Source organism: Carassius gibelio, chromosome B14 (genome assembly GCF_023724105.1).
Source record: "Carassius gibelio isolate Cgi1373 ecotype wild population from Czech Republic chromosome B14, carGib1.2-hapl.c, whole genome shotgun sequence".
Lineage (NCBI taxonomy): Eukaryota > Metazoa > Chordata > Actinopteri > Cypriniformes > Cyprinidae > Carassius > Carassius gibelio.
Window position 1 is genome coordinate 19,296,451 of NC_068409.1, and position 11,964 is coordinate 19,308,414.

At 35.3% G+C, this 11,964-nt stretch overlaps 1 protein-coding gene across 2 annotated transcripts in view; it reads left to right on the plus strand.

Moving 5' to 3' along the window:
• Positions 1 to 11,608, plus strand: part of LOC127971712 (arf-GAP with Rho-GAP domain, ANK repeat and PH domain-containing protein 3) — a 31,772-nt gene extending 20,164 nt beyond the window's left edge. Inside the window, exons 16-34 of one of the 2 annotated variants that reach the window (XM_052574921.1) lie at positions 1,016 to 1,172; positions 1,269 to 1,371; positions 1,465 to 1,663; positions 1,791 to 1,854; positions 2,808 to 2,971; positions 3,087 to 3,299; positions 4,000 to 4,105; positions 4,206 to 4,353; positions 4,590 to 4,658; positions 4,729 to 4,803; positions 5,092 to 5,209; positions 5,331 to 5,459; positions 6,160 to 6,296; positions 6,409 to 6,491; positions 6,573 to 6,608; positions 7,324 to 7,387; positions 7,471 to 7,614; positions 7,710 to 7,748; positions 10,374 to 11,608. In XM_052574921.1, the coding sequence (XP_052430881.1) occupies positions 1,016 to 1,172; positions 1,269 to 1,371; positions 1,465 to 1,663; positions 1,791 to 1,854; positions 2,808 to 2,971; positions 3,087 to 3,299; positions 4,000 to 4,105; positions 4,206 to 4,353; positions 4,590 to 4,658; positions 4,729 to 4,803; positions 5,092 to 5,209; positions 5,331 to 5,459; positions 6,160 to 6,296; positions 6,409 to 6,491; positions 6,573 to 6,608; positions 7,324 to 7,387; positions 7,471 to 7,614; positions 7,710 to 7,748; positions 10,374 to 10,775 (2,450 nt within the window). In that variant the 3' untranslated portion in view covers positions 10,776 to 11,608. The remainder of the gene's footprint in view (positions 1 to 1,015; positions 1,173 to 1,268; positions 1,372 to 1,464; positions 1,664 to 1,790; positions 1,855 to 2,807; positions 2,972 to 3,086; positions 3,300 to 3,999; positions 4,106 to 4,205; positions 4,354 to 4,589; positions 4,659 to 4,728; positions 4,804 to 5,091; positions 5,210 to 5,330; positions 5,460 to 6,159; positions 6,297 to 6,408; positions 6,492 to 6,572; positions 6,609 to 7,323; positions 7,388 to 7,470; positions 7,615 to 7,709; positions 7,749 to 10,373) is intronic. The other variant, XM_052574920.1, reaches the window with a different exon arrangement.
• The last annotated feature ends 356 nt before the right edge of the window (positions 11,609 to 11,964 follow it).

An 11,964-nucleotide genomic window follows, 5' to 3' on the forward strand; every position in this document is an offset into this window, starting at 1 on the left:
AAAGCTATTCAGTACCCTCTAACTACTTCAAACTCAGATGACGTAATCAGATAGTTTTTTTTCCAAGCATATAGTAAAGTAATGCATTACTTTTAAATAAAATAAAACAATTTAAATAAAAAAACTTACCGTTTTCCCATTTATTCACTGATATTTCTCCTGTACCCATATTGAGAGAAATTAGGAGGCTGAGCCTTATTTATTTCACTTTTGGTGTAAAAGAGCCTTAACAGTTGCCTAAAATGAATTTTTTTTAAATTAAAAAACAAATACCCAAGCTCAGCCCAGGTGACAAAAAGTAATGCAAAAGTAACTTAATACATTGCATTACTTTCCTTAAGAAGTAACTAAGCAACACAGTTAATTTCCCTAACACTGCTCATCTGATTATGCAAGTATGAAATAAAATAAAATAGCATTGAATGAAGAAAAAATAAATTACAAAATTAAAATGATTGCATGAATTTTTTTCCAATGAGAATTATATTTAATTAAACAAAGATGCATTCAGTTTATCAAAGGTGACATTAAAAATTAGTGTTCCTGTAGCTCAAGTGGTAGAGCATTGCGTTAACAAGCGCAAGGTTGGGGGTTTGAATTCCCGGGGAACACATGATAGGAGAAAATTGTTAGCCTGAATGCAATGTAAGTCGCTTTGGATAAAAGCGTCTGCTAAATACATTTATTTAATTTATTTAAAAACTTTTATAGTGTTACGAAAGATTTCTATTTCACATAAATGCTGTCCTTTTAAGTTTATACTCAGCAAAATAATCCTGAAAAATGTATTATGGTTTCCAAAAAAATATTAAGCATCAAAACGGTTTTCAACGTTGATAATCAGAAATGTTTCTTGAGCAGTAAATCAGCATATTAAAATGATTTCTGATGGATCATGTGACACTGAAGACTGGAATTGCTTCGAAACATCAGTGCTCTTAGACATTATATCTGAAATCTGATATGAAACATACAGAATAGTTTTTTTATTACCTTTTTGATTTGATTTATTCAGCAGATTTTCAAAAGTACTGGTGTTCGGTGGAGAAGTCTATTCTCTTCTATGAGTCTGACAGATGTCATGAGCCCAGCATGAAGATCGATGTTAAAGACATCGTCTGTTTAGGAGTGAGCAGACCAGACTCCAGCAACAACAGCGGCTTCATTGACAAGTGTGTGCCACTGCATAACACAACATCCTTCAGGACATAATCAGATAGTTTCTTAATCATTACATCATAATCTGTTTCTTTGTTTGGTACTTTCAGATTTCGATACACTTTTGAACTTTACCTAACATCTGATAAACTGATCCAGTTTGGCTTGGAGACTCCAGATGCATTGCACAGTTGGGCGAGAGCAATAGGGAAGGTAAATATTAATCAGTCAAGCTGTTCTCTGTGGACAGGAATTAGTTTGACACATCAGTGCATTGGATCTCACCTGTGTTTTGATCTCTGGCAGGCCACTACACCTCTCAGCTGTCACTGTCTGCTGGCGCGAGAGTTCGAGCGAGTGGGCGTCCTGCGCTACAAGGCCATGCTAGACCCACAGCAGTGGAAAGAAGGCTTCTTTGTTCTGCAGAAGTCCAACCTGTTCATATGCCCTGGAAATGATGGAGCCGCAGAGGATATTATAAACCTGAAACGCCTACAGGAGCTCAGTGAGTCCGTTAGCTCAACCACTGTGAAACTGAGATTTCAGAGAAAATAGTGCTGCTAAATATACCCTCGGGGATTCATAAATGAGCTATGTACTTATCCGTCTTTTGTCTTGGGTTAAAAATCAAGGCATTGCATCTGAAACTGAGAACCATGAGAAGAAGGACATCCTGGTTCTGGTTGAGAAAGGAAGGTGGGTCTTTTAGTTCTGTAAGGACACATGTTTAAGCCAAAATTAAAACTCTTCACTTTCTTAAAGGAATAGTTTGCCCAAAATATAAAATTAGCTAAATATGAACTCAACTTAAACGAACTAAATATGAGTTTGTTTCTTCGTCAGAACAGATTTGGAGAAATTTAGCATTCCATCTCTTGCTCACCAATGGATGCTTTGCAGTGAATGGGTGCCGTCTGAAATAAAGTGCAAGCAGCTGATAAAATCATCACAATCCACACTACTCCAGTCCATCAGTTAACATCGTGTGAAGTGAAAAGCTGCATGTTTGTATGAAACAAATCCATCAAGATGTTTTTAACTTTAAACCGTTTTGCTAAAATATGAGTCCTCTATCCATGGTATTTTTTTTTTTTTCTACACTGAAAAAGTTGATTCCTCTGAATCAGGAGAGAGATATGCACAGATGAAGCACCATTTACAAGTGAAAACTGTCTAAAACAATTCTAAACAAATAGTGCAGTGTATTTTGATGTGAGAGGACAACACAGAATGGACTTTTTCACTGGAATGAAGCGTTATTATAGACTCATATTTTGACCAGAAGTAACAGTTTAAAGATAAAACACCTAAATAATGGATTTGTTTCTTACAAACATGCAGCTTTTCACTTCTCAAGACATTTACTGATGGACTGGAGTAGTGTGGATTATTGTGATGTTTTTATCAGCTGTTTGGACTCTCATTCTGACGGCACCCATTCACTACAGAGGATCCATTGGTGAGCAGGTGATGGAATGCTACATTCCTCAGAAGAAGAGACTAAATCATCTATGTCTTGGCCTGAGGGTGAATACATTTTCAGCAAATATTCATTTTTGGGTGAACTATTCCTTTAATACGTCTCCCAGTCCTTATTGCAAACGATTGCATGTTATTACAATGCATTTATATAATGACTCTGTCTGCAGGACTCTGCATCTGCAGGGCATGGGCAGGACAGATTTCTCCCTGTGGTACGCAGACATTCAGAAGGCAGCAGGAGGGAAAGGGAACACCCTGAAAGACCAGCAGCTCAGCAGAAATGACATCCCCATCATCGTCGACAGCTGCATTGCCTTTATAACTCAGTATGGTGCGAACACAGACTTCCCATCTCCCTGTGCTTTGTGCTGAAGACAGTAAACCCTGCCTAAATCATAATATAAGTTAAACACTGCAATCCGAATGAATGAATCTCTCCTTCCCAGGTCTGGGCCATGAGGGAATATACAGGAAAAATGGTGCAAAGTCCAGAATCAAGCTTTTGATGGAGGAGTTTCGTAAGGACGCTCGCAATGTGAAACTCCGCATTGGAGATAACTTCATAGAGGACGTGACGGATGTACTGAAAAGGTTCTTTCGGGAGATTGATGATCCCATATTCATGGCTGATCTTCACCCCTTCTGGAGGGAAGCTGCCAGTTAGTACCGTACACTTTCTATGAATGTTAATATGCAGTTTCATTAAATATTTTGGGTTATTTCATGCATAATGTCTATTAAATGCATCCGTGGCATGCTTACGGCTGCATTTATTAAAAAAATACAGTAAAAACAGTAATACTGTGAAAATTATATGAATTTAAATAACTGTTTACTATTATTTTCTATGATAACTGATTATCATCATCATCATCATCATCATCAATTTTTAAAGCATAGAATTTTTTGATGAATAGAGCAATCCAAAGATCAGCATTTATTGGAAATTGTAACATTATACACTACTTTTATTTAGCAATGATGCTATTATGTTTTCTTTTTCTATTCTATTATAATTCTAAACATAATCTTAAATGTTTCTTGAGCAGCAAATCTGCATATTAGAATGATTTCTGAAGAATCATGTGACACTGAAGACTGGATTAATGATGCTGAATATTCAGCTTTGAATTCACAGGAATAAATTACATTTTAAAATATAATCAAATAGAAGACAGTTAAAACATTTAAAAACATTAAAAATCTTACCGTTCAAAGACTTTTGACTTGTAGAGTATTACGAAAAAATTGATTATAAAGTTGAAAACAACCCAGAATATTTGTACAGTATAACTGCCAACAAACTTCAGATTTTTTCTAATTTGAGTTGTCCCAGTGATTTCTCATACTTTCATGCAGAGATCCCTCAGAAGCCACAGCGTTTGGACCGATACAAAGAGCTGATTCGAGGGTTACCTCGGGTCAACAGAACGACTTTAGCAGCTCTCATCAGTCATCTCTTCAGGCGAGTCTTTCTTCTGATTCTGATTCAGCCTCGTCTGGTCTGTGGTCATTTCTAGCAGCTCTCACATGTCTTTCTCTTCCTCTCTCTCTCTCTCTCTCAGGGTGCAGAAGTGTGCTGATCTCAATCAGATGTGCACTAAGAACCTGTCCCTGCTGTTCGCTCCCAGCCTGTTTCAGACTGATGGCAAAGGGGAACATGAGGTCAAAATCATAGAAGACCTCATCGATAACTACCTGTATATATTTGATGTAAGTGAATAACTCTGTAACATGATATTATAGCAAAAGCGTGGTGAAGTTATAATATCAGGTTAGGATATGACCGTACAGTACTATGCATATTATTTAATTCTGAATACCATGCAATGATACTACAATACAAAAAACATTTGAGTACCATTGTAATTTTTTTTTGTGGAATGCAGTTTTATGTAAATGTGAATCATTTTGATGCTTTCAAAAATCTTCTTTTTGTGTTTAAACAGATTGACGAAGAGCATCAAACTCAGATTGAACTGGAAATCAGTTTGATAACCACTTGGAGAGACACACAGGTAGAATCATGTGTTTATTTATTTATTTATAGTATTATATTTTAATATTTTTTGTGCATGTTTATTGCAGCTCTCACAGGCGGGGGACTTGATCATTGAAGTTTATCTGGAAGAAAAGATTCCAGACTGCTGCATCACTCTGAAAGTAAGTAGATCATATTTGAAAAATAATAATAATAATGATCCATATGATGACAACAATATTGTCCTGGAACGGGAAAGCTATATATTTTAAGTGTGTATATCTGCTTAATGTCTTCTTCAACCTTTAGTACACTAGCATTCAGATGACTTCAAAGCTAACATACATGAACTAATATTGTGAAAAAAACACAACTCTTGTTTTTTTAATTTGACGGAGAGTTGCACAGCAGTACCACACGGTGGCAGATTCTAACCATCACTGCAAACGTCTTGCATGACTTTCTCACAGGTGTCTCCCACAATGTGTGCAGAGGAGCTGACCAATCAGGTGCTGTATATGAGAAATATTCCTGCCGGGGAAAAAGACGTGTGGATGACCTTTGAGGCCATCGAGGAAGGAGAGCTCGGTAAAGTCCAGACGCAAACTAATTAAATCAAACGCTGAAGTTAATCAGGCACTGCAGGGCAAGCAATGTTTGTTAAGGCCGGGGGGACACAGTAGATAAATACAGCATGTCATTTCCACAGAGCGACCTCTTCACCCGAAAGAGAAGGTTCTGGAACAAGCGCTACAGTGGTGTAAAATGGCCGATCCCAGCTCGGCGTATCTGGTGGTGAAGAAGGTGCCTAGAGGAGAAGCTATAGACATTTTCACAGGTGAAAGCATATTGACTTCATCAGATGAATTGACTTTTAGAGAGTATAATCATGTGTTGAATATTTTAAGGCATTTAAACCCATTTTCCACTTCAGTGGTGCTGCACTGTCACAAAAACATTGTTAGAAGTTAAAAAATAAATCTATATACTGTAGTCTTTCCACTAACCTGAGGTGATAAAATGCATAAAATAACAGTATTGTTCAAAAGTTATAATTTTTTTTTTTTTTAAAGAAGGATGTTTTATGCTCAAGTCCAAAAATACAGTAATATTGTGAAATTTTGTGAATGAATGTTTTCTATTTGAATGCATTTTAAAATGTTATAGCATCATTAGTCCAGAAACATTTGATTATCAGTGCTGAAAACAGGATTTTATCTTCTTCTCTGGATTATTAGATGAATAATTCAAAAGAACAGCATTTATTTGAAATAGAAATCTTTTGAAACATTTTGAATGACTTTGCCATAATATTCTTATAATTTGTAAAACAATAAACAAATAAAACATGTGAACAGTGGAGTATACAAGAATGAGATCAAAGATAAGAGTACAGTGTCACTACACAACTATTACTATACATCACTGAAACCATGCTTGTCACACGAAAAACACAAACTGTATTCTTGGTTACAAAAGTGTATGAGATGATGCAGCTGCACTGTTGACCTTGTGTCTGTTGTATCTGTGTGTTGAAGCCTATAAGAGTGAGATAGTGAAGTCTGGAGTGCTGAAGTGTCGGGAAGAGCCGCCCAAACTCTTGCAAGGAAACAAATTCCAGGAGCGACCTTTCCAAATTAAAGACCACAGGTTAATCCTGATGAAGGACAAAAAGGTATGTGTACTGTTCATCATCACTCTACATTACAGCACATCCGAAGGTTCTGTGTAAATAAGAGCACGCTGAACTCAAAGGAAAAACTATAAGCTGCTTTTCTGCATCACAGAGCAACAAACCTGAGAAAGACTGGCAACTGAAAACCTTGAAGATTTACATGGGGATCAGAAAGAAGTTAAAACCGCCAACAAAGTGAGATGCACATTCCACAATAAGCTTCTGTACATCAGTGAACTCCATATAACTTTAAATAACAAGTGTGTTTGCTTGCAGATGGGGATTAACAGTGATGCTGGACAAACAGCAGTTGTAAGTGGTATTTATATGTGGAATTAACAGACTTCATAAGAGAAGCCCCAATATAGATTTATTACCCCTTTATGTATATATATATATATAATGTCAGTTTCTTATAACATGTTATAACAATAGCAGTCTTAAGTCGCTGGGGTGTATTTGTAGCAATAGCCAAAAATACATTGTATGGGTCAAAATGATTGATTTTTCTTTTATGCAAAAAATCATTAGGACATTAAGTAAAGATCATGTTCCATGAAGATATTTTGTAAATTTCCTACTGTAAATATATCAAAACTTAAATTTTGGTCAGTAATATGCATTGCTAAGAATTCATTTGCACAATTTTAAAGGTGATTTTCTCAATATTTAGAGATTTTCAAATAGTTGTATCTCGGTCAAATATTGTCCGATCCTAACAAACCATACATCAGTTGAAAGCTTATTTATTCATAAGTTTATATTATTTTTATATATAGATCTCAATTTCAAATAAATTTACCCTTATGACTGGTTTTGTGGTCCAGGGTCACATACAGTAGATGAGTGTTATTATGCATTACACTCTTTAAAGGTACCTCGAAAAAGTAAATAATTATGCAAAATAATGCGTATTATAATACACGAGTGTGAGTACATTTAATAGCATTTTACATTTCTTTACAATGGTTTATACAAGTGTTTATAGCTACATAGTGAACAGTAATTGCTCTCCATGACCTCACAGGTACCTCAGCTGTTCCTGTGAGACTGAATTATGGGACTGGATGACTGATTTACTAAAATCACAGGTACAGCACGTTTTTAATTGAACAAATCTGAACATTTATTGACATTTCAGAGCTGTGACTTAACATGAACGTCCCTCCCTCAGAATGATGATTTGCGTCCACCTGTGATGAGACGCCACTCTTCCTCTGACATTTCCAAGCAGAAGTTTGGCACCATGCCGCTTGTGCCCATCAGAGGAGAGGAGAGCAACACCAACTCCACCATGCTCTCAGCCAATCAGACTCTGGTACGACACACAGGCGTCCTCCAGTGGTTCAGTGCATGTAATGCTCACTTGGTCTTTGATTTGAGACTTAACTTGTTGTCTGTGTATTTTTGCAGAGAAAGCTCCACACAAGAAGGGCTCTCTCAATGTTCTTTGTAAGTATTTATTTTATCTGCAGATGAATCCAATGCATTTTATATATAGACCGACCTCCTGTCAGAGTCAGTACTTCAGTATTTGCTAATTATTTACTCACCCTCAGTCCATGCAAGATGTAGATGAGTTTGTTTCTTCAGCTTTACATCAAATGCTCAGCAATGGATCCTCTGTAGTGAATGGGTGCCGTCAGAATGAGAGTCCAATCAGCTGATAAAAACATCACAATAATCCACACTACTCCAGTCCAACAGTAAACATATTCTGAAGGGCTAAACTGCGTTTTTGTAATAAAATGTTTCAATTCATATCATTTCTAGTCTTGCATCCATAATATTGCGTTCTCCAGTGAAAAAGTTGTCTTGTCTGAATCAGGCGGGAAATATGCACAGATCAAGCACCATTTATTAATGAAAACATGCAAAAAAAATATCCACCGTTATATAAATATTTGGGTGGATTTTGATGTGAGAGGACAACAGGGGATGGACGTTTTTTTCACTTGAAGAAGCATTATTATGGATTAAGGACTGGTATTTGGGACAGAAGTGATGGTTTAATGTTTTTATTTATGGATTAGTTTATTACACGACATTAACTGACGGACTGTAGTAGTGTGGATTATTGTGATGCTTTTATCAGATGTTTGGACTCTCATTCTGACGGCACCCATTCACTGCAGAGGATACATAATTTTTCCTCAATTTCTCCTAATTTGTTCTGATGAAGAAACAAACTCATCTACTTCCCATTTTTGGCTGAGCTATTACCCATCTTAATATTCAGTTTCACACCTTTGCATACAGGTTTTGTTGCCATCGGTCACATTTATTCTGATTACAGTGGCTGGTCAAAATGTAAAAGTAGGAGGTTTGGAAAGTATCAGATGACCTCTGGGTCTAACAAACGCTCAAAAATGTAAGGGTGTGCTTTACAAAACAGCCTATGCTTAATTGAGGAATTCCCTTTGACTTCCTCTGTCCTTCCCCCCATTCCTGTTGGGAAGCAGGGTTTCCTGATATGACAGGATGCATTTGGAGGAAGAACGCTTCTGCTGCATTGTTCTGCAACTGTAGCCTTGAGGGAGGGCAGGGAGCGCGCTTCACCTCTTGTGTTTAGGGGAAAAGCTGCAGCTTTTGGTGTGTCCCGGCCCAAAAGCTTTCGCAAGCAAATTGTCTCCAGGCTTCACGCTTTTGTCCTCGATGTATTTGTCAGTTATCTTGGTGTTGTTGCTCTGATACTGAGACAAAAGTTTCAACTCAGAAAAGGAAGTAATTTGTTGTGAACGTTGTTGAGAAACGAATCCTCTTCTGTCTGTGTCCCGCTAACCACAAATACTGCTTTTGTAAGCATAATGGTAGATCATCTAATTAGATATCTAGTAGATGAGATATTTTCTTGAGATAATAGTAGATGAGATGTAGTTTTTATGATCTTAGTTCAGGAGACTGATTTGCTTTGGATGCTTACATCACTTGTATTTTATAAACACACAGCATTATAGCTTGCTCTGATTGGTTGAGCTATACATTCAACACTGTTGTGAAATAGCAGATTGATTTATTTAACACAACATTTATAACTTTTAATGTTATTATTAGTTTTTTTATGTAATTTAAAATTAAACGAAATAGCATTATTAGCATTATTATTCACTATTACTATAGTAATTTTATTTTGTAGTTAACAGAAATATAATGCCATACTACAACAACAAAAATAAATAATAATAATAAACACTTAACATAGTAATATTACAATATACAATTATTATTATTTGTATTAATTTTTATTATAAGGTTCTCATTATACTATATTCACTTTAATTATGACTCATTTATAGTTAATAAGGATTTAAGATAATTCAGAAAATGTATTAATAATAATAATAAAGACAATATAGTTATGATATTATCAAAATTTATAGTTGTTGTAATACAATGTTTATGTAACAGTATATTCACTCTATTGTTATTAATACAAAAGTTTCATACAACAACAAAATTATTATAATAATCATCATCATAATCATAAAATTGTGTAATATTATATTTTATATAATAGTATGTTCATTCTATTATTCTTGTTATATATAGTTGTTTTATATATATACGTAGTATCATAAAACAACAACAACAACAATAATAATAATAATATTTCTTATTATTATTGTATACAACTATTATCTTTTTTAATTATAACAATATAGTTATCGTATAATAATAATAATAATAATAATAATAATAATAATAATAAATGTTCAGTATAACCATGACCGTTATTATTTATTAATAATAACAATAATAATACATTAACAATATAAATAATAATATTATTATTATCAAGGTTCAAATGACTATTTTTGATAAAAGGTTAATATGATTATTATCACTAGATTTATTTATTAATAATATTAAGTTTTCTTATAATGTTAATGTTGTTTTAATTCAAATTCAATCTTTTTTTTTATTATTTCATAACTGTGGTGGCGTTACTGTAAAGGAAGGGCTGTCATGTGTTATTGGTTTAAAGACTTAAAGACCAGTGTAATTAAGTGCTGGAATCTGAAATCTTTCTGACCTCCTGCTATGTCTGGCCATTGTCTTTTTTGTTTTTCTGCTCAGCCCATGAAGGTGCAGCAGGACTCGTTTGAGGAGCGCATTAAAAGCCCCGAGCCTTTGTACGAGGAGGTGGGCGACTTCGGTCTGCAGGTGCTCAAATCTTTGGAAACTAGTTTCCTGTCCAGCGCTCCCGCAGAGACACAGGAGGTGCCAGCACGCCCCGTCAGCCTCGGACAGAGGAAGGCCGCCTCCCTGGATCGCATGGTTGGGTCAAAGCCAGTGCACTCTCTCTTATCCTCTGGAGAATCAATAGACACCCTGGGCCAGGAGGACTCTCTGCACGTCCCAGGTAGACTCCGGTCCCACAGATCATGCAGTCCTCAACAGGAACTGCTGTTACAGGAACTCTCCACGATGTTCTGCAAGAATCCCGAGTCTGAAGAGCAGCGTGAGAACCTCACCTGAGATCAATCTCAAGCTCGATTTGCTTTGGAACTTGAAATTGCTGTTATTAAATATCGCCATGTGTTGAAATGGGCTTGTAAGAATCCAGTATTAAATCCGTCGGTTTATTAACGTGAAGTATTGTGCCAAAGCAGTCACTGAAACTCAAATCGGTGAATCTGTGCTAGAACTGTTTTGTACAAATCGGCTGAATCTGTTGTGGCTTGTGCATGTGTTGTTGACTTGTTACACTAAAACAGACCGACCTCTCAGCATTAAAAAAAAAAAATCCTGTTTTTTTAATAGTTTTATTGTTGTATAATTTGTACCTAAAGATGAAATCACATTTCAGTTCCTTTTCGTAAAAAAAAAAAAAAAAATTCTTGGCCAAGTAATGTTAAATGTTTAGTGTAACCGTAAGAAATGCATGTGCAGTGTGTAATACGTAATCGGTTTTCTTATTAGCAGTGAAAACATTTCGATTGATATCCCTGGAGTGCAGACTGATTAAATGACTACTGTATGAGTGCATTTCACTTTATCTTTTAAATGTATACAGTGTATTATATTTATTAATTTATTTATATGGACTATTTGAATCATTCTCATATTTCCCAGTGAAGGAGCATTATCAGAAGGATGAAAGCAGTTGGGACTGTATCAGTAGAGGGCAGTATAGATTCAGCACACGATGTCCTGACAATCTAAAGGTTTCACGCCTCTTCACAGGCATTTATTAAAGGCATCTATAAAGTTCATAATAAAATAAATCTGTTCTTACCCTGATTTTTTTATTCTTTGGTTCTTTGTGTTTTAATAACCATTTCTATGCATTAAATAAAGTATAATTTGTTTATGAGCCTCTTTTTGAAACCGATCATCCAGATATGAAACATTGCAACTGTACTGAATTCATTACTGCTTCTTTTTACAACTCTATTTTATTTAATGTTAAATGGATTTTGGTTTTCTATCACTGTCAGATACTTTTATTTGCAACACTTACTTTTCTAATTATGAGCGATAGCATAAAAATTCTTGCATCTTGATGGATTTCGCTCATGTGCACGTCAGTGTTTTTAATTTAATTGTGTTTTAGCTCATTGAGATTTTCACCTGTTTATAAAGCATCCCTGTGTGTAAAATTGAATGCAAGTGCGTCAATATCAAGATGGTTGTTGTATCATAATATATTTAGGGTAAAATGACT